Raw genomic sequence first — 20779 nt, forward strand, 5'->3', positions numbered from 1 at the left:
TAACCTCTTAACCGCCTGCCGGCTGAATTTCATACTTTGTTTGCAGTTACTTCTAGACATTTTTTCAACATTTTGTGCTTTGTCTCTCTCTTTAGTTGCTATTCCTGCAGGGAACTTTAGTTTACATATGAAGACTATATATATATATATATATATATATATATATATATATATATATATATATATATATATATATATATATATATATATATATATATATATATATATATATATATATTTTTTTTTTATTTTTTTTTTAACAGAATTAACTTTCTACATGTGGTTGAATGTTTGTGTAATTCCACTTCTGTGACAAAATATAGTTTTCTAAATGCCTAAGAAATAGAAAACTGTTTTTCATAGAATATCTGAGTATGTGATGTCTCCTGATCAGGCTAATACCATATATGTTTAGTGTTATGGTAAGAAAAAAAACCCCAGTAATACACTGCCAGATTTTCAAAGCACAGCTCCAAAAATAGGTATATTTAAAAAAATTTTTTTGGAAAGTAAACATTCTGGCAAATTCAAAATGGATAAATGCAGTCTTTTAAAGGAGAACTAAAACCAAAAAATGAATATAGCTAGAAATGCCATATTATATGTACTGAGCTTACTGCACCAGCCTAAAGGTTCAGCCTCTCTATAGTAGTAATGATTAAAAGACACGTAAAGCTTACATTTGCCTAAAGTGTATATCAGTTGGGCACGTCTCCCCCACCCAAATGGCATTATTTGTACTGCATATATCCCTTCCATTTGCCAGCACCATCAGTTTCCTAAAGCAAATAGCAGCTTTCACCCGGTGGCTATTTTTCTTTTGATACATAATCAGATACAGTTAAACTGATACTGACCCCCCCCCCCGCCCCCTTTACACATAGACAACCGAGCTGAGCTTGTCACACACCGGCTGAAAGCAGAAGGGGCGTTGCAGGTCTGTGATTGGGCATATTTATTCACTTGGGAGGCATTTAAATTAAATTAAAACCTGGAAGAGGTGAACACACATGGCTGCTCTGTGGGTCTGTAATTTGTGCTACCATAATTATGAAGCAAAAAAACTTTGCAGATTTAGTTTATAATGAATTTAAAGCTGATCCAAATTAAAACACAACAGCAGCTGTAAAAATAAATTTTAAGTGGCTGTCAGTATCGCTTTAAATCTGCAAACCGCATACACACACAGACCCTTATTCAGCATACATTTCATCAAGAATACAGGCTCACACAGGCACAACTGTCTCTGATAAAATTTCTGCTTTGTTTGAGCACTGTAATGGTAAAGCTGAGAGCAGGAGAGTTGATTGGGAGAGAAAAAATTGAAGCAGACAGTTAGAGCTAAGTTTCTATGGAAACCAGCAATGCCACCTCTTCACTGGCTGCTAGACTGGAGGACGTGTTTAGTAATCTGAGTAAACTGAGCATGCCCACAAGCCAGGAATCAAAGCAAATTCCTGAGGAAGGGAGCCAAGTGGGTTTCAGGAGGAGAAGGAAATCTAAGTGATTAAGGGGATGTTGGCAGGTATTGAAAGATTTCAAACAGGCTGCTCACTGATTACATTTTTGTGTGTGGGGTTTACATGTCCTTTAAAGCCTTTACAGTTGTCCCAGGAGCTCCTCATCTTGGAAAGTGTCAGTGACACCGCACATGCTCAGTGTGCTCTTGGCAGCTGTTGGCAAGCTAAGCTTAGGGATCATCGCAAAATATCAAGCAGAAAATTAGATTGCCTGTCATATAAGCTGATGCTACAGGGCTGATAAGGTGTATTTGTGTTTTTTTTTTTTTTTTTTTTTTTTTTTCTTCATTCAGAAAAAGTGGCTATTTCAGGCAGATACTATTTACTGTAACTCTTGAAACCTGTCATGTCAAAACATACAATATTTTTAAATGTATTTATTTATTTGTAGGGAGGAAGAGGGAGTGGTTCAAAGTGGAAGATGCCCTGAAGGTCTTACAGTGCCACAAGCCTGTACATGCAGAATATTTGGAAAAACTGAAATTGGGATGCTCACCAACTAATGGAAATTCAGTGGTGCCCCCCATCCCAGACAACAATTCTCTCTATGTTACATCTGCACAGACTTCTAGCCTGCCATCGACTGTGAGATAAGCTTTGTGCATTGTGGGATGGCACATCATAAGAGAAAATGGTCCTAGATGTTCTTATGCCGACATCCTTACAATGAGGCCTGGATTCTCCATGTTTTGTTTTTCTTCTTTCTCAACAATTTTGCCATCCTTTCTTTGTTTTTAACAATGTAAATTAGTATTTCATCAAACCAAAGCCCAGTGGATTTTTAAGATGCCCCAATGGACATTTTTTCTCTCCTGTCTTATGTATATACAGCCGCTGTCGTTAACATAACTTTTTTTTTTTTTTCATTGGGTGGCCATTTTTCCTTACCTGCTTGGTTGCTGGAAGGGCTTTATTTTATTGCTAGATGCAAGGTGGACTCTTGGTGCTATGCATTAAAGATTCCTCCTGTATCGTACAAGGGCAATCTTGAAAACAGAACCTTGTTCTCTACTAGAAGTGTGGCCTTTACCAAATTTAGCTCTGGGGAGGCTCTTTTTGCCTTGCTAACTGCACCAGAAAAATTAACTGGCTTTCAAAATATGTTTTTACTCTAGTATGATACAATTTACAGTGAAACAACTGTGGTATGTTAGCGGCAATAGGAGAATTAGTATAATCTATGGTTTGATTGTATAGATAGCAACACAAGTATATTGTAGCATGGTTCATATGGCTTTTCCCTGAAAATCTTCTTCAAAATGTGTGCCATTTCTACATTTTAATATTTTACTGTAAGAATCTCAGATTGCCTCACTGCTACTGATCTGTCAGAATGTCAATGAATTCCTTTTTTTCTAGTAGTCAGTTTATGCATTAGTATCATCACTTTCAGTGTGTTTGTTACTTTTTTCCTATTTCAGATTGCTCAGCTTTTTGGAGTAGGAAGGAAGCTTCTGTAACTAGATATGCATTCTGATATGAGTGTTGAGACAGTGGACTAGTTTAATGCTGAAGTGGGGCAAAAACACTTAGCAAAGCATTTGGTCAGTGTCGCACTGAAAAACCATATAGTAGCATCCAGTAACTTTGCTGCATTATTTCAGCTTAACCCTCTGCAAGGTTTCAAACCTGGACAAATAGCAGTGAGTGTTAGGCTATTTCCATAGGCTCAAGCTCTTTGAGTAATGTCATATAGAGACATGTATTTGCATCTCCTGTGTATTGAACTCATAAACAGCTGGCCCTTGTTTCATGAAAGTTTAAGACTTTAACCCACTGCCCAGTTGTCCACTACTCTCTTGGTTTTTGTTGTTTTTAGGTTGACAAAGAGCAGAATGTGCGCTATGTGGCTTCAATAGCTGCATGTAAAGGTGGGCATACACATTAATATCTGCTCATTTGGTGAGGTTAGCCAGCAAGTGAGTCTTTGCCTCAGTTGGCCACCTGTTAAATCAGGCTGAGCAGATTGTTTGGCCCACCAGGCCAAATACCAGATCATAATGTGCAGACTCCTTGATAGAGAACTGCAGCAAATGGATGGTGCAGCCCTAGACTGCCTGGTTTTCAGCTAGATATTGGTCAGACAGGCTGATCGGAAGTCCCAAACACAGGCTGGAAAGCTACTGACTTTGTCTGCAGGTGCTGAGTTTGTGACTAATATTGATCTGTGTATGGCCAGATAAAGTTTGCCTCTTAATTTTAGTGACACTTCATTTTACAGTGCCTAACTACTAAATTATGTCTGGTGCAGTTAATATTGAATTGCTATAGCAAGAGGCACTTTTTTCCAAATGAATATTTATGGCAATCAAGTCAGATTAAGCAACATTCTGAACATTGATAAGGCTTTTTGAATAAAGGTAGGACTAATCCCAAAAAAAGTTTGAATACATGTATTTCTAATAGTCTTTGTGAGCTCTTTATACCTTGACACTACAAAAATGCAGCTAGCCCTTTTTCTGGATGACTATGTATAGTGCACCTATTTATTGCTGTGTGATCCACAGAGTATAAGGTATTTTAGTGCACATCTTGGTCATTCCTGTGGGTAGTGGGTACGTTATTATAAAATCACTTATTTTAGGCAGGACCAAATAGAACCTTTTTCAGTTTTTATGTTTTTGCAGTAACTGTCCTCTTTGGTCACAACTGTCCTGCCAAAGTGTCCTGTCATTAGACAAGCTCTTAAGGTGGCCATACATGTAAAAATTTTCTCCCAATATCCCCACCTACGGGTGGGCAATATCGGGGGAATTTAGGATAATTTGGTCGTTTGGCCCTGGGGCCAAACAATCGAATTATAACGTCTGTAATGGGCGCAGTCGGTCGTTGATGCGGTCCCCAATCCGACTGAATGTTTTAACCGGCCCGAGCGATAGATGCCAGATTAGCTGTCAGGCAGGCCAGTCGTTTTTGCCCCTACATAGGCCGATAATCTGCCGAATCGGTCCAAGGGACTGATATCGGCAGCTACAATTGGCCCGTGTATAGCCACCTTTAGTTCTTGAATGCTGCTGCTATCATGATATCTTTGCTGACAGTAGCTGGGCTCCAGGCTAATGGAAGATTGAAATTAACTATATTGGGTATTTTTCGCTCACTTAGTGGGCCTGGGCTAAATGTATGGGCTTCTTATTAGGTTTGCTTAAAGGAATAGTAACAATAAAATTGTGTTTTGAAGTATTTAAAATATAATGTACTGTTGCCCTGCACTGGGAAAACTGATCATGTAAAACTATAGTAACATTTCTGAAACAAACCAGTCTACTGTGTAGCCATGGGGCAGTTAAAATAGGGCTAAATGGCACAGTTTAGATAGCAGATGATAAGCTCTGTAGAATATAATGCTGTTCTACAGAGCTGATCTCTTTGCACTAAATGGCACAGGTTTAGTAGCAGGTTTTATAACTGCCCTCATAGCTACACAGAAGCTTGTTTATCTACACTGTATATGCGTCTCTGAAGCAAACACACCTGTTTTGCCAGTGCAGGACAACATTACATTATATACTTTCATTTTTTTTGCCACTTCCCAGTTATCCATATTTTCATTATTTTGATTACCATGCCTAAAATCTATTAAGGATAAGCTTAACTTAGCTTAGCTTCAATTAACATGAATCCGAGTTAACATCACTTGCAAGCCATTGCTATTATTAAAGAGAACAGGAGCGGCATTATGAAGGTTCTGAGTGTTGTACATGAGATGATAGGTGGCTATCCACATGGTTTAAAAGTGCATTCATCAAATAGGTGATTGGTTCCTATGGACAACTGCACTAGTGCTGTTAACCATCTGTATTTGGTGCTGATTTACAAAATTCCTGCTACAGGTATTGCACATTCTTCAGCTGTGACTGCATCAAAGTAACCTAGTGCCTGTTGCTTCCTGCTACCACCAACTGCCACATACAAATTCAAGCACAAATAACCATAAGAGTCCCATGAGCTAGGCAGCCACCACTATTGGAAGCATACCCAAAGTCGCCTAATGTCAATTTTCTATACTGATATTGAGCATGAATCTTAAAGTGGAGGGATTGACATTTTTGAGCTGGCCCATTTCACCACCCACACAGCTTAACTGCCAACAATTTTACTGTGTACTGAAGCCTATGGAGGCTTTGAAGGAGGACCACATCAACACACATGCCAATAAGTTGGCAACTTGGTCTGGAGTTTGTAGCTTCTATGAGCCTGTTTTTGGCCAACTTTATTCTGTATATATAATGTCAAAAGACATATTTTTTTTTTTAGTGCTTTGAAAAAGAAAATGAGGGTGCATCCTATCCTCTGTATAGGATTTGGTAAGTAAAGTAAAGGTCTGAAACCTTTGCATGGCACAGTGTGTTAGTGAGGTTCATACTGAGAGTATTATTATTGGGTGCCCACAGATTGTCCCAGCTCAATTAGTGATTTATAGACCATATTGTTCCAGGGCTCACAATACAATAGTTTGCCAGAGGGGGCGCCAAAGTGCTCTGCTTCTAAAGGACTTCTTAGGGGCATGTATAGCAAAAGGTGGATTTACCCAACAATATAGTTTCTACTCTAAAAACCCACTACTTAAATGAACAACTGCAAGATCAAGATGTGCACTAAAGGATGTGTAATAGTACTGTTCTTTTTGTTTTACTAAGTTTGTTTAGTAGAAGCTTTTTATGTGCAGCTTATGATGGGGAATACATACTTAGCAGAAACCTAGATGAATAGGGTGCAGGGGGCTTAGAAACACATGTAATGGTAGGCAGTTCAGGTGTTTTTAGCAGCTATCATGGTATTTATTAGTGAGGAATATATAACAAATTTAACCTAAATCTGTCGCTATAAAACCATCGGTACAGATGATGATTTTCCTGCCAATGTAGCATTAATATTAAACATAAAATTGTGCCCATATGCATAGGCAGCATTTGACTTTTCTCAGGTTATTCCAATTTTAAAATGATGTTCCCTGGGGAAGTTTGCTTTCAGGATATTTGGCAGGGGTCTGGGACTGAATTTCAGAGGAGCCTGTAACCAGTGAGATACGTGTCCTTGCCAACTGCATGAGAGGGTTAACTTATATAAAAAAAAAAATGGGGCCTTTTGCTTCTCCTAACGTTCTTGAAGAGGAAAAGTCATCTCCATTGCTCATAGACTGCAGGGCTGCTTCCATCAAAGCCATTATTTCCTAGTCCCATTTTGCTCCCAGGAAGTCATCAGAAAAAAACTGTGGGCAGGAAAGCACACTCTTATGTAATAGGTGTCTATGAGATGGAGGCTTGCTGCCTGAGACCTTACTGAGAGTTTCATGGAGCTCAGCCTGTTAGGGGAGACTGTCATTGCTCAGCGCAGGCAGTCTCTCACAACAAGCACTATTAGCCAATCACTCATGTTTTGGCCTCCTGCAAGCTCTGTTGCTATAGGAGACCTCATGTTTAGCTGTGTGAATGACCAGTCCCTTTTTGACAGTGTTTGATTTTCTGTAGATATTTTGTATCCAGCAATTCTCATATTCCATGTAAAAAGAAAAATATAAACACACATTTTGTAAATAAACCAGTAAATCAACAGTGCGCGGACAAAGGATGCTCGTAATTTAGACATTTTGTTACTCAACACAAATTTTCTTCTACTTTTTAACACACATTGTGTAAAATGCTGCTATAAATTAAAAAGAATTGAGTGCTGTTACACTTTTTTTTTTTTGTTTGTTAAAGAAAGAGCGGTGCCACAGTTGTTTTGTTAATTATCCTTGTGCCAATTAATTGCCTTTATACCTTCAAGTAATAGTATCATGTATATTTATATATGTCAGCTGAAGTCTTTTTTTCTATTCAAGCCATGTGGCATTTCCAATATGAATCCTCACTGGAAGCTGTCATGGAAAGTAAAACCTCCACATGCCCTCATCATCTAAGGTCTTCAGCTGGTTATGGATGTACTGCACACATTCACGCAGTTATATGGGAGATCAACTGTGTGTGTAAGATATATATATATATATATTCCATTCTCAGTCTAGAATTGTCAGCAAATCCTTTCTCTTACTGAGCCAGCCTTGTCTATCCTAAACTTGTTTGGGGCCCAGTGTGCACATGTGACTTGTAGGTACCGATGAACCCTAGAAATCAAATCTGCCTTGCAAAGCATCTCCTACGGTCATTGCATTAGAGAATATTTGATGGGATAGTGATTTTTATTTTGCAGTTTGTACACTTTAATTCTTCTCATTTACGATGAAAGGGAATTTGAGGGAATGTTCATACCTGGAAACTGTGTATGGGTAATGAGTAGGCTTGTGTCATCCTACTGCCTTCCTGTCCTAGCTGCTGAGTGCCCCAAGAATAATAAACTTATTCAAGTCCCAAATGTTTAGACACCATTCATATGGATGGAGTATTTTCAATGTATTTTTTTAAATTGTCTTTAAACCCCAATTCACAAACATAAATGGGGGGAAAAATGCATATCTCCCAAAAATACTCCTACACCCTATAATTTGTATAGGTTGTTGGTGTAGTTTTCAGAATTGTGTGCAGAATGTGCCATTTGCAAATAGTACAGCCTCTTCCATCAAGGACCCATATATCTTTATCAAGTATCTCTTAGAATATGCAAATGGTTAAATATATATATATATATTAAAATGCCCCCCACCTTAACAGGAACTCTTCTTACTGATTTTGTTACTGCAATTGGCACTCTTAAGGTGCCCAGCTCTAATACTCTTGTCATTCATGTGGTGGTGCTGTATGTGCTAGTCTAGGGGGCAGTGCATGGCGCTGATAGGCTGGAGATACTGTTATTGTTCTTCTGCCTTCGGTCATGGCACTGCTTCTCCACCCAGCACAGAGGGGCCATGCATCAGTGTTGGCACACAATTCCAGTAATGGAAAGGTACTTGTGTTATTCCAAACATCAAAAAATGAACTGGGCCTTATGTACATTCAAATAGAAAAAGTCCTTTGCTTGCAAATCTCTTATTCCTTGTAGCAAACTGTTCAGGTATTTGTACTGGAGTGTCACTTAGTGCATGTGTTCCACTGGTTTTCCTACAGAAGATTATGGTTCTGTCACATGGCACATCCATTCATTGGCTGACCCTTCATTTCAATGGATTCATCTCTTTCCCCTCTCAAATAATCATTTATATGTTTTAGATGCTCCTCTTTCCGCTGCAAATATGGAGAAACCAAACTGATTTTAAGAAACTGTGTAAAGTGCAAAGAAGTAAGCTTGTGACTACGTATTCTTAGAGGTTAGAATGCATGATCTTTTGTAACTCAAACTCTATGTATTTGATAAATGTGTAAAAAATGAAATAATGTACAGTATTGGTATAGCTCAGAAATGTCCATCCAGTGGCTGTCTCTCCAGCGTTACGATTCCCAGGGACGCTGGGAGTCCCGACAGCTTTATAGGGGGCCACAGGTTGGACATTGCTGATGAAGGTTTTCAGCGCCACAATTGTTGGCGCATACATTTTTCTTGTTGAATATTTTGGGAACTGTGGTTTAAGGATTCGGCACCATATTGACTTTGGCTTTTGCTTGTGCCAAAATGTTCTCTCAGTACACACAACCTCTATGCAACATAAGTACATATCCTCTAATGGGCGGCCCTTGAAAACAGCCTGCTGCTCGTGGTTAGTTCAGTGCACTTAATATTCTCAAAGGTGTGTCCCTTTTGTTGCATCGGCTCTTTTGCTGCTGTATTTGGGTTTTGTAGTCTTTCTTTTGCTTAGATGTGCAGCAAGTGTCATGTAACAAATGTACGATACTGAATATGATTTTCTACTCACAACTCTCTTAGCAGATTTTTAGGGAAGGCCAAAGGGTAGTCATTGGAATTTTCCTGTGGTGCGGAACGCCTGTTTGGCCTTTAGTGGCATAACATTGACCTACACTATTAGCAGTGGAAGCGCTGAAAGCTGCACAAATAAAAACTCATTGACTATTGGTAAGATTTGCTTTCCTGAAGGGCTATAATATCTAAAGTGTGAGTGTGCGGTTGAACTGCAACAACCGGCAAGTGAGGTCTAGTTTTACATCCAAGAACAAACGCTTTAACATGCTGAACAGTAAAGGTTAAAAATGTGAAAAACTCGTTTCATTTTTTGTCATTACTATTTTCATGGTACCTGCAAAAAGCCAGTGGGAATGTGTATATATTTATATATATTTCAATTTTGGGAGCCCATGTATAGACTATACAAAAGCTTTTATTATACAGAATTTGGCTGTATATTATTTTTTATGGAACAATCTGATGTTAATTCTTGAATTTCGTTTGTGGATTGAACCAGCTCATTAAAATTGTAAATGATCCCCGGTCAATGTGGTTTTTTTATTGCATTCTCTGCTTTCCTAAACCTCTTAATGATTCACATGGTTTCTGCATTTAGGTGGTTTTTATCTTAATAAAACAAAACATGCACATTATTAGCCTTTTATGGGATGGGACGGGGAGGGGGTATTTACACACTTTAATACACTTTTTCCTGTGCACAAGCCCAAGGGAGGGAGGATGTGAGGCAGGGTGGTGAAGCAGCAGGGTGGTGAAGAACTGGGGGGGCACACATACAGCACTACATGTAACTTTCTAAAGCTTGCTACTTGTCTAGCAACCAATCAGCAAGTAGTATTTAGTGGTCATTTCCAGATAATGGATCCCATAACTGTAACTATAGGGTATCAAAAATAGTGATTTCCCACTGCAGTGTGTGTTACAAAAATCCCCTAACCACACTATAACCCCAGAAACCTATTTATTTAAAGAAATTACATTGTGGAGAATTTAAAATGTGAGTTTGTGATGTCACCTACCAAAAAGCCTATGGCACAAAACCACCAGCTATAGTTAGCCATTTCGACAGGATTTCAAACCCTGAAGTTAACCCACATCAAAATAAAAATCTAAACTTAAATCAAACGTTATCATCTGTGTTTTAAACCCTAAAGGAAACCCACATCCTATATAATTGGAAAGAATAAAATTGCAATGCATGCAGAACAAGCAAACTACATATCTAAAAATTGACTCAATAGCTGCACTTTGCAGCATTTTTCCACCAAAAATCCTTAATTAGGAAAGGAAATCATCATGGATATGAAAGCCAGGAGCCTTCCTTATACTGGTACAGGATCCCTTATCTAAAAAAACTCATTTTTAACCCAAATTACGGGAAAGCCATCTCAATTTAAGCAAGTAATTCTAATGTTAAGAATAATTTATTATTTCTTCGTAATAATCATAAAACAGTATCTTGTACTTGATGGTGTAAGCTTATGGTAAATTAGCTTCTCTGTTTACCACAAGCCACACCCTTTTTCACCCAGGTACGCCAGGTAGTTCTGTTACTGTATCAAGAAATGGGTGCCAGAGGTTCTTAACATAGAACAATTAACTGTTCTGGGCCTACCTAAACCCAGGTCCCACACAATCTCCCCACCTCCTTGTTCAAGTGGAGAGCTTTTACCAAAATGGCCTCCAGCCTCATGGCTGCTCAGCCTTTTATACTATACCATAGTGCCACCTTATGGCCAAACTGTGGAACTGCTATGACCCAGGGAAAGGAACTTACTTCCCATTACATTAAGGACCCTTTATAGCTGTTCAAATAACTATGGGACTACCAGTGAGAAAGGGCACAATTTACCAGTTCTCCACATTGGTAACATGCATGAATCCATAATAGTGGCAAAACTATCCTATTAGGTTAATTTCATGTTTAAATGATCTTTAGCAAACTTGTGGTAAGGAAAGCTAAATTATGGAATGATCCCTTACCCAGAAAACCCCTGGTTCCAAGCATTTCAGATCAGATAATAGATCCCATACCTATTCATACACTATAGGTGCAACATCACATACTTTACATACCCAACCCATCGTTACTACTAGCTTTTTGTCAGACTGCCAGATGGGGAAATGCTATTTATCACTCCAGATATGTGGAATGCTATTTATTACTCCTGCAGCCAATGTTTGCCATTATATATGATAGGTTTGTTTGCACCTGCTCACGCTCAATAATCCCATGCTCAGTACAAATTGCTCTTGGACACTGCTTCCAGAGACAGTTTGAAACTCAGCGGCGGCTGTTCAACTAAGAATATGTGTTTGTGAACGATACTTTAAGATAAAAATATGTGGATATTTTTGGACATATAAATCACATACAGTTGTGTTCAGAATAATAGCAGTCCGACATTACTAACCTGACCAATCACTGTTTTTTGCCATTTCTACATTACATTACATTAACATTAACATTTATTTATAAAGCGCCAACATATTCCGCAGCGCTGTACAATAAGTGGGTTACATACATTGGACATACAGAGTAACATATAAAGCAATCAATAACCGATACAAGAGGTGAAGAGGGCCCTGCCCAAAAGAGCTTACAATCTACAAGGAGAAAGGGTTGAGACACAAGGCGTGGGAATGGGCATGACCAGAGTTGTGAGAGGTGGGGCACAGGGTATTGCTAAATTAGATTAGGGTAAGCTTCCCTAAATAAATGTGTTTTTAGAGATTTCTTGAAGGCAGAGAGATTGGGAGAAAGTCTGACAGTTTGTGGGAGCGAATTCCAGAGAAATGGGGCAGCCCTTGCAAAGTCTTGAATGCGAGCGTGTGAGGAGGGAATGAGAGAGGAGTTGAGGAGCAGGTCAGTAGAGGAGCGTAACAAGCGGGTTGGATGGTACCTAGAGATGAGTTCAGAGATGTAGGGTGGGCCAGAGTTATGGACTGCTTTAAATGTGAGGGTCATTAGCTTGAATTTTATCCTGGATGGTAGGGGAAGCCAGTGCAGAGATTGGCAGAGTGGCATGGCAGAGGAGGAGCGGTTGGAGAGGTGTATGAGCCTGGCAGCAGTATTCATTATGGACTGGAGAGGGGACAGTCTTTGGAGGGGAAGGCCAATTAATAGGGTGTTACAGTAGTCCAGGCGAGATATTATAAGAGAGTGAATAAGAATTTTGGCAGCATCTTGGGTGATAAATGATCGGATTTTGGAGATATTTCTTAGGTGAAAGTGACATGATTTGATAAGTGATTGGATATGAGGGGTGAAGGACAGGGCAGAATTAAGGATAACCCCAAGGCACCGGGCCTGGGAAGATGGGGTGATGGTAGAATTGTTAACCGTTATAGATACCTCGGGAACAATGTGGGCGTTGGATGGGGGAAAGAGAACCAGTTCAGTTTTAGAGAGGTTTAATTTGAGGTAACGTTGGGACATCCAAGTGGAGATAGCGGACAGGCAGGAAGAGACGCGAGTTAGAAGCTCTGGGTTGAGATCAGGAGAGGAAAGATAGATCTGAGTATCGTCAGCATAGAGGTGGCACTGAAAGCCAAAAGAACTGATTAGTTTGCCAAGTGAGGAGGTATAGAGAGAAAATAGTAAGGGGCCCAGGACAGAGCCTTGAGGAACCCCGACAGAAAGAGGCAAGGGAGAAGATGATACCCCATTGTAAGAGACACTGAAGGATCGATCTGAGAGATAAGATGAAAACCAGGATAAGGCAGTGTCACGAAGGCCAAGAGAGCAGAGAGTCTGGAGGAGAAGAGGGTGATCCACAGTGTCAAAAGCAGCAGAGAGATCGAGAAGTATTAGTAGCGAGTAGTGTTTTTTGGCTTTAGCCGAAAGGAGGTCATTTGTTAGTCGGGTTAGAGCAGTTTCGGTGGAATGTTGTTGTCTAAAACCAGATTGTAGGGGATCCAGGAGGTTATTGTCAGAGAGGAATAGCGCCAGTCGGTTGTATACTAGGCGCTCAAGCAGTTTGGAAATGAATGGGAGCAGAGAGATAGGTCGGAGGTTAGTAGGATTGGAAGGATCTAGAGGGTTTTTTCAGAATAGGGGTTACCAGTGCATGTTTCAGTTGGGAGGGAAAGATTCCAGTAGAGAGCGAGAGATTGAATAGATGAGTTAAGGCTTTGATAAGACAGGGGTTGGCATTACGTAGAAGTTTGGTAGGAATGGGATCAAGCGGGCAGGTAGTAAGGTGGGAGGAAGACAGCAGTTTTGAGACTTCCTCTTCAGTCACAGGGGAGACGGAGCCAAGAAGAGACTGGGGAGCATGTAGGGAGGGAGGGGAATGGTTATGGGGATTTAGTACATGGCAAATAATTTACTAATAGGTGTAGTAGAGTAATAGAAAACCAACAGACCCAACAGTCAAGACATGCATGCTGCTGATTCTATGTAATTGAATCATTAATTGATTCAATTACACAGATTGTTGGTCACAATAATAGATTATTGTTCAAAATAATAGCAGTGTGGAGTTCAATTAGTGAGGTTGTTCATTCTGAGAAAAAAACAAGTGTCAATTAAGGCCCTTATTTAAGGAAGGAAGGCAGCAAATGTACATGCTGATTATAATGCATTTCTTTCTGAAAATCGGAGTAAAATGGGTTGTTCCAGACATTGTTCAGAAGAACAGCGTACTTTGATTAAAAAATTGATTGGAAGGGGGGAACCCATATAAAGAAGTGCAAAAAAAAAATAGGCTGCTCAGATAAAATAATCTCAAATTCTAAAAATTGCAACCAAAACCTGAGAGATGTGGAAGCAAAGCAATAAGAAAGCTATTCCTAGCAATAGCAATATGTTGGTGCTTTAATTCAGTAAAATGAGAGAAGTGGTTGTTCCCCTCTAATGTCCAAATAATTTCACAAGTGCTCTCAGGGTGTCAGAAAATCCATTTTCCAGAAAAGAAAGTAAAAAGGGCACTGTAAAAACTACTTTTTATACCGTTAAAGGGGTTGTCCACCTTTGAGTTAACTTTTATGATGTAGAGTAACATTCTCAGACAATTAGCAATTGGTCTTCATTTTTTATTATTTTTAGTTTTTTAATTATTTCAATTTTTATTCAGCAGCTCTCCAGCTTTCAACAGCTATTTGGTTGCTAGGATCCAAATTACCTTAGCAACCAGGGTGTGGTTTGAGTGAAAGACATATATAAATAGGATGGGACCTAAGGCTACTGCCACACGAGGCGTAGGGCTGAAATTTTCGGCAAGCGGAAAAGCGCTTGCAGAAAATTCAGCCCTACGCCTGCTACTTGTGCCTGCACCCGAATGAATGGGATACGCTCGGGTGCAGGCACATGTAGCTGATATACGCATGAAAACGCGAGACTTTGCATTCTCTCGCGTTTTCAGCCCTACGCCTCGTGTGGCATTAGCCTAAAAAGAAAAATAAGTAATATAAAGTAACAATAACAATTAAACTGTAGCTTCACAGAACAATCATTTTTTGGATAGCTGCAAAGAGTTAGACGAAGGCATTTATATAAAACAGGCCAATTCTAAGCAAATTTAAACTAGTCTTCATTATTTGTTTTTCAAAGTTTTTTAATTATATGCCTTCGTCTAACTCTTTGCAGCTTTCAAATGATTTTGAGGTGAATATCTCTGCAGCTGCACATTTTGGATTACTATGTATATGGCAAAGATTGTTCTACTAATGTGAATGACCCCTTTAACACTCCGAATACACTCTCCGACAGGCCACTAGAGGTGATTTACAACCCACAAGCAAAAGCACAAGCATGGTATAAAAAGTGCAAGTTCCAAAGCAATTGTGTTTTTTTTACCAGCACTACAGCATTTTGTTTCATAATTCCAGCATCATTGTGGTTGCTACGGGGAATTGCAGCTGACATAAATGAGGCTGATGCTTCAGAATTAATGGAATTTGGCACAAATTAATGGTACTTAATAGTCTAAAAAAATCTGTGGCCAATTATTTATGCACAAGTTTGCTCCATCAACACAACCAGCAGTTGGAACCCTTGAACTACCACTGATTTTGAGGTATAAATTGATGCACTTAAATTAGAAAAAGAGCCAGGAATAAGGAAGCTGGGCCACATGCAACTCTACAGCAGTGCAAGGAGCCCATTTGGCACCAATGCATTTAATCAGGGCTGTCCAACTGCCCCCAGTCTACTCAGGTGTCCCAAAGACTTTACTCTATAACATCATCTTAATATAATCTGGCCCTAGAACATGTTATATAAGAAAAATCAGCCCACTACATGTAAAAAGTTGAACAGCACTGCCTTTAATGAATGGGATTTTTTCATGCAACTGACCATGGCCAATTTAGTAACTGCATAATTGAATTTGTGATGTGTGTTGCACCATTGGCAGATGCCAGAGGTATGACCTTCTGCATACCCTGGAATGCTGAATCTGAACATATAAGACAAATATTGCTGTTTATTAGTTATCTTACTGAAGGAAAAGACTTTCTCTCTGGATTGATGATAAAATAATACAAATTCTTCAGATAAACATTATTTATTACCCGGATAAGATTCTTCTGTCCTTCATCTCTACCTCTGTCTAATAATGCAGCCAGAAGCAAAAAACTGTGCCTTTGTGTTTGCCTTTCTATCTGGCCTCCCTTCAAGGCTCACTTTCTCACTGCTTAGAATTTTCCAGTTGCATAACACAAATAATCAGTTGCACTAATAATCAGGGCACTAGCCCTGACTAGTATTTACAGCTAGGCCAGTGAAATACCGGCCAGGTGGTAACCCTAGGACTCCCTCTGTTCTTCAGAGAATCAGTGTCTCACTCACCATGGAAAGCAAAGGGACTTCATACCCACATAATGTTGGTCATATATTATTATTATTATTATTAAGATCAATTTATAAAGCGCCAACATATTCCGCAGCGCTGTACAATAAGTGGGTTTCATACATTGGACATACAGAGTAACATATAAAGCAATCAATAACCGATACAAGAGGTGCAGAGAGCCCTGCCCAAAAGAGCTTACAATCTACAAGGAGAAAGGATTGAGACACAAGGTGTGGGAATGGGCAAGACCAGAGTTGTGAGAGAAGTGGCACAGGGTATTGCTTTTAGCAGCACACTGAGGTTATTTTAAACAAGATTAGGGTAAGCTTCTCTAAATAAATGCGTTTAGAGACCTCATGAAGGCAGATAGATTGGGAGAAAGTCTGATAGTTTGTGGGAGCGAATTCAAGAGAAGGGGGGCAGCCCTTGCAAAGTCTTGAACGCGAGCGTGTGAGGAGGGAATGAGAGAGGAGTTGAGGAGCAGGTCAGTAGAGGAGCATAACAAGCGGGTTGGATGGTACCTAGAGATGAGTTCAGAGATGTAGGGTGGGGCAGAGTTATGAACTGTTTTGAATGTGAGTGTTAAAATTTAATACTCACCTCAATTATAAGTTACACCTCCAGTATAACTATGCAGGTATGTGTATTAGTGTTCCATAACAAAATAGTGGGAGAGATCTGTGTATTGAATTAAAAAAGTAACACAAGGACACAAAGCAAATTTCTTCCTTTTATTTAGAATTTTATGACAGAACCATGCCATAATAGGATGAACTCTAATGTTCTTTCTTATCTGAGCCATGACAATGTGTTATATTCAGTTAAAAGATGGACATAACACTTTTAGGTAAGCAACTGCACAATGAAATCTTTCCAATGATTAACAGAGTTTGTTTTAGACAAACGTGTTCAAACACTGAACAAAGATCTCAGTTTTGGGTAAAAACAACTTGTCGATATGATGTAGCGCTAATGTATTACATGATGACTCTTGGGCACACACAAGACATTACCAAATCCAAAGCAGTACTTTTCATGTTACAGATCTGCACATTGTTAAAATAACGAAATGATACAATTGTTTGCAGAAAATGGTACACTGTAGAAAGAAATATGGCCTAAATAGCAAGCAAGAATCCCAACAGATTGGCCCCGTTGTGTGCCAGAAGGACAGTAGTTTCTTCTCTAGATGTGGGATGGGTCAACTTCTTTTTCTGGTGGCTTGTAATAACCAATAAGGGAAGGTGACATTTATTTACAGGCGCAATGTTTTACACATCATTAAATGTACAGCACAACACAAGGGGGGAGGGGGCTGATTTATTATATACAGTAATTATCAGACAACACTGCTACAGACATTCACAGCAATAGTCACATTTAAGTGTACATGTGTAGTTTAACTGAAGAACAACTAGTTATTCACACCCAGCATTAGTGGCTATTACACATTAATTATTCATGTTTAGCAGGTTTAATGCATTAATTACAAACTGCTCAGTTCCACTGCCCTTACTCTGTTCATATTGGAACACTTATTTGACACCAAATATACCCTTCAAAGACCTCAGAGACACATTTTATAAGGATCTGTTAGGTTTCTAGGAAAAAGAATAGGACAAACAGTGGACAATATAGTTTATACTACATTTAAAGAAACATAAAGCAAGTAATAGCTCATTCCCTAGGAAGCTCACTTGTACAAATGCAGAACTGTTCATTTACCAGGGCTACAATTTAGCAGCCTCTGTGGGTGTCTAAATAAGACCCCTAACCGCTTACCATTGCAGTGCAGACTGAATATTAAAGACTTCAACATAAATTAAGGAGTCAATATATCAAACACAATATTCAGGGTCTTTACACACACAATAAAACCCCAATTTCACTTCCTCGGATTTTACATTGTCCCAGAAATGACGCCATTTTTCATGGGCCCATTCAGACAAGCTGTGTTTTCTTTTCCTGATTTGTTTTCCCAGAATTTACAGTTTTGATGCAGTCTCCAGGGAAATGTAACTGTATACTGTATACATATATATGTAGGATATAAGGATAAGAGTAAAACAGTCAGTTACAGGCAGAAGTATCTTAATAGCTGAATGTAAAAAGGCTCATTTAATGAGAATATCCATTGAAGGGCATAACAAAGCCAAGACTGCTAGGCAAAAACAGGCCCCGCTTTCACAATAATTTAATAAAAGTGGGCCTAAAGAGACTTTGTGGTGGAATTTTGATCTTGACAAAATAATTTCCTCCCTCAAATTGCAATATGCTATTTAAATGGCGTCTTGAGCAATCATAACATCTTGTGTGTTAAGGAACTTATGCTGGGTTTTGGGCGAAAATACCTAGTTAGCTGAGATATGTCCCCCAAGCCAAACTTTTTTTTATTTAGGAAAACCTGCAAGGGGAAAAAAACCTCAGCTAACCAGGATTTTTGTCCAAAGCGCTGCATGAGTTCCTTAAAGGTACAGTTCAGTGTAAAAACGATACTAGGTAAAAAAGACTGCGCAAAATAAAAAATATTTGTAATAAAGTTATTAATGTAATCTATAAAGGCTGGAGTGAGCAGATGTCTAACTTAATATCCAAGAACTCTACTTCCTGCTTCCAGGAGTGGGGCCACATGGGACATAACTGTTCGGTTAGTTTGTGAGCATGCAGGTCAGATTCAGAAGCAAACTAACTGAACAGTTATGTCCCATATGCCCCACCTCCCCTCAAGTCACTGATTGGTTACTGACTGCTAACTGCTCAGAGAGCTGTATTGTGGGAGGCTATTTCATCATACTTGCAGACTATACTGATTTGGGAAGTGATCAGTGTGCTCCTCTGATTCCAGGACTTTTAATTTTGTGGTATACTGTTTTGGTTATTAATGTTTAAACATCTTCCATTACACTGCCTTCACCATTTCTTAGTCCAGCCCAATAAATTATTGCTGAGTTACACAGCCAATATGTACCTATGATCAAAAGATTAGGATTGTACTACAATTGATTCCACTGCTGTTATTAGAAGATACTCCACAGCAAACCCTGCCATTGCTGCTACTAACCGGTGCCATAGAGTGGCACAACCTTTATCTAAGATGAGATCAGGGGCCAAGAATTAGTCACTAGTCTTGCAGCAGCAACATAGAGAGTTATAGTACAACCCTCGTTGGCCAGCAGATACATCATCATCATGGGTTTTACAAACTGAGAAAACATTAGCATAATGTCTATAAAAGTCAGACATGTGATGTTTTTTCTCTCTTTCATCAGAATATGACAAGGCACTAGTGCTTGTTTATCTGACTTTCAGTGATGATCACCATTTCCCACAGCCTTTCTGACAATCAAATACTGCTACAGATGTGGGGTCAATTATGCAAAAACTAAGACAGCTCCAAATTACAGGAAGGCCATCTACCATAGAGTCAATTTCAAGTATTTATTAATTTTTTTAAAGAGATTCTCTTTTTATGAATAATGATAAAACAGTCTAAAAACTTTTACTTGTTCCCAAATAAGAAGCATGAATCCATATTGGTGGCAAAACAATGCTGTTGAGTGTATTTGATATTTATTCTTTTAGTAGCTTTAAGGTATTGTGATCCAAATTACAGAAAAACCCCTTTATCTAGAAAGAGCCCAAATCCCAGGCATTCTGGATATGAAATCTAATCCTTTTACTAGCTAAGGCATCATTTTTGTTACACATTTGTGTGTATATAATACACAAGACACTTGTCCTTATTATAGTTGTTTTTTAGTAGAAAGAACCACAAAACCATCAGGCCAATGTTGTTAACTAATTTACCAAAAAAAAACAAAAAACTAAACGATGTTCATTCTGATGTTAGCTAAAGTAAGGGCTCTTACACACGGGCATTCCCATATGCGTTTAGAAACACGCTGAGTGCATAAAATCTTTTTTTTTTTTTTTTAACGCACCTAAATGTATGTGTCATTACCAAACTCAACCACCTCCTTTCTACTGTCTTCTGAATATGTGCCAAATGCAAGAAAATGCAGTATGTGGTGTCTGCAAAAAAAAAACAAAAACCCCAATGAACGTGAATGCCTTAAATGCAACTCTGAACACCCATTAGCTGATATATTTAGATGCGTTGAAACCTGTGTCTTAAATGTGCATCAAATGCATACAAAAATACCTTTGTGCAAGTGCCCTAATGATTGGCCATTTTCTCTGCTAACAAATCAAGCCAAGTGCTAATTCTTCCCACTGTACTGGGAAGGCTGCATTGGTATAAATGGCCTCAAACACAGCAGCAGTATATTTAGTACAACAGAAATAGGAATACAACTGATAGCTCTCAGTGTGTAAGGTTGCGTATTTTCCTTCTGATTACTTCCAACCTGGCACTTACAACCAGCAGAAACTTGAATGTCATTATCAATCCTAGAGCTTATTCTGTCCATGCTTGCTCCTATTCTTTGACTTTGTTGTTGAAACAGCACATCCAGATAGTAATGAATATGACTGCACAAATAAAATTAAATTGGCATAACAGCTATTCATAAACTTAAATCTAAGTTTTCCCTTGTAGCACATAATTTACTTTCATTCTGCAAAATACCTCAAGGTGCATCCCAGTACTATGTGATTGTATTAAACTACTCTGTTAGCCTGGGAACTTACTATTTAGGGCAGGGGCACACT

The 20779-nt window shown here is 38.9% G+C and overlaps 1 protein-coding gene across 2 annotated transcripts in view; it reads left to right on the forward strand.

The window, feature by feature from the left end:
• The window catches only part of nudt4 (nudix hydrolase 4), a 29881-nt gene extending 20050 nt beyond the window's left edge, over window positions 1-9831 (forward strand). Inside the window, 1 exon segment of one of the 2 annotated variants that reach the window (NM_001005679.1) lies at window positions 1912-3908. In NM_001005679.1, the coding sequence (NP_001005679.1) occupies window positions 1912-2114 (203 nt within the window). In that variant the 3' untranslated portion in view covers window positions 2115-3908. 2 annotated transcript variants of the gene reach the window in all.
• The last annotated feature ends 10948 nt before the right edge of the window (window positions 9832-20779 follow it).

The sequence above is a fragment of the Xenopus tropicalis genome, chromosome 3, assembly GCF_000004195.4.
Source record: "Xenopus tropicalis strain Nigerian chromosome 3, UCB_Xtro_10.0, whole genome shotgun sequence".
NCBI lineage: Eukaryota > Metazoa > Chordata > Amphibia > Anura > Pipidae > Xenopus > Xenopus tropicalis.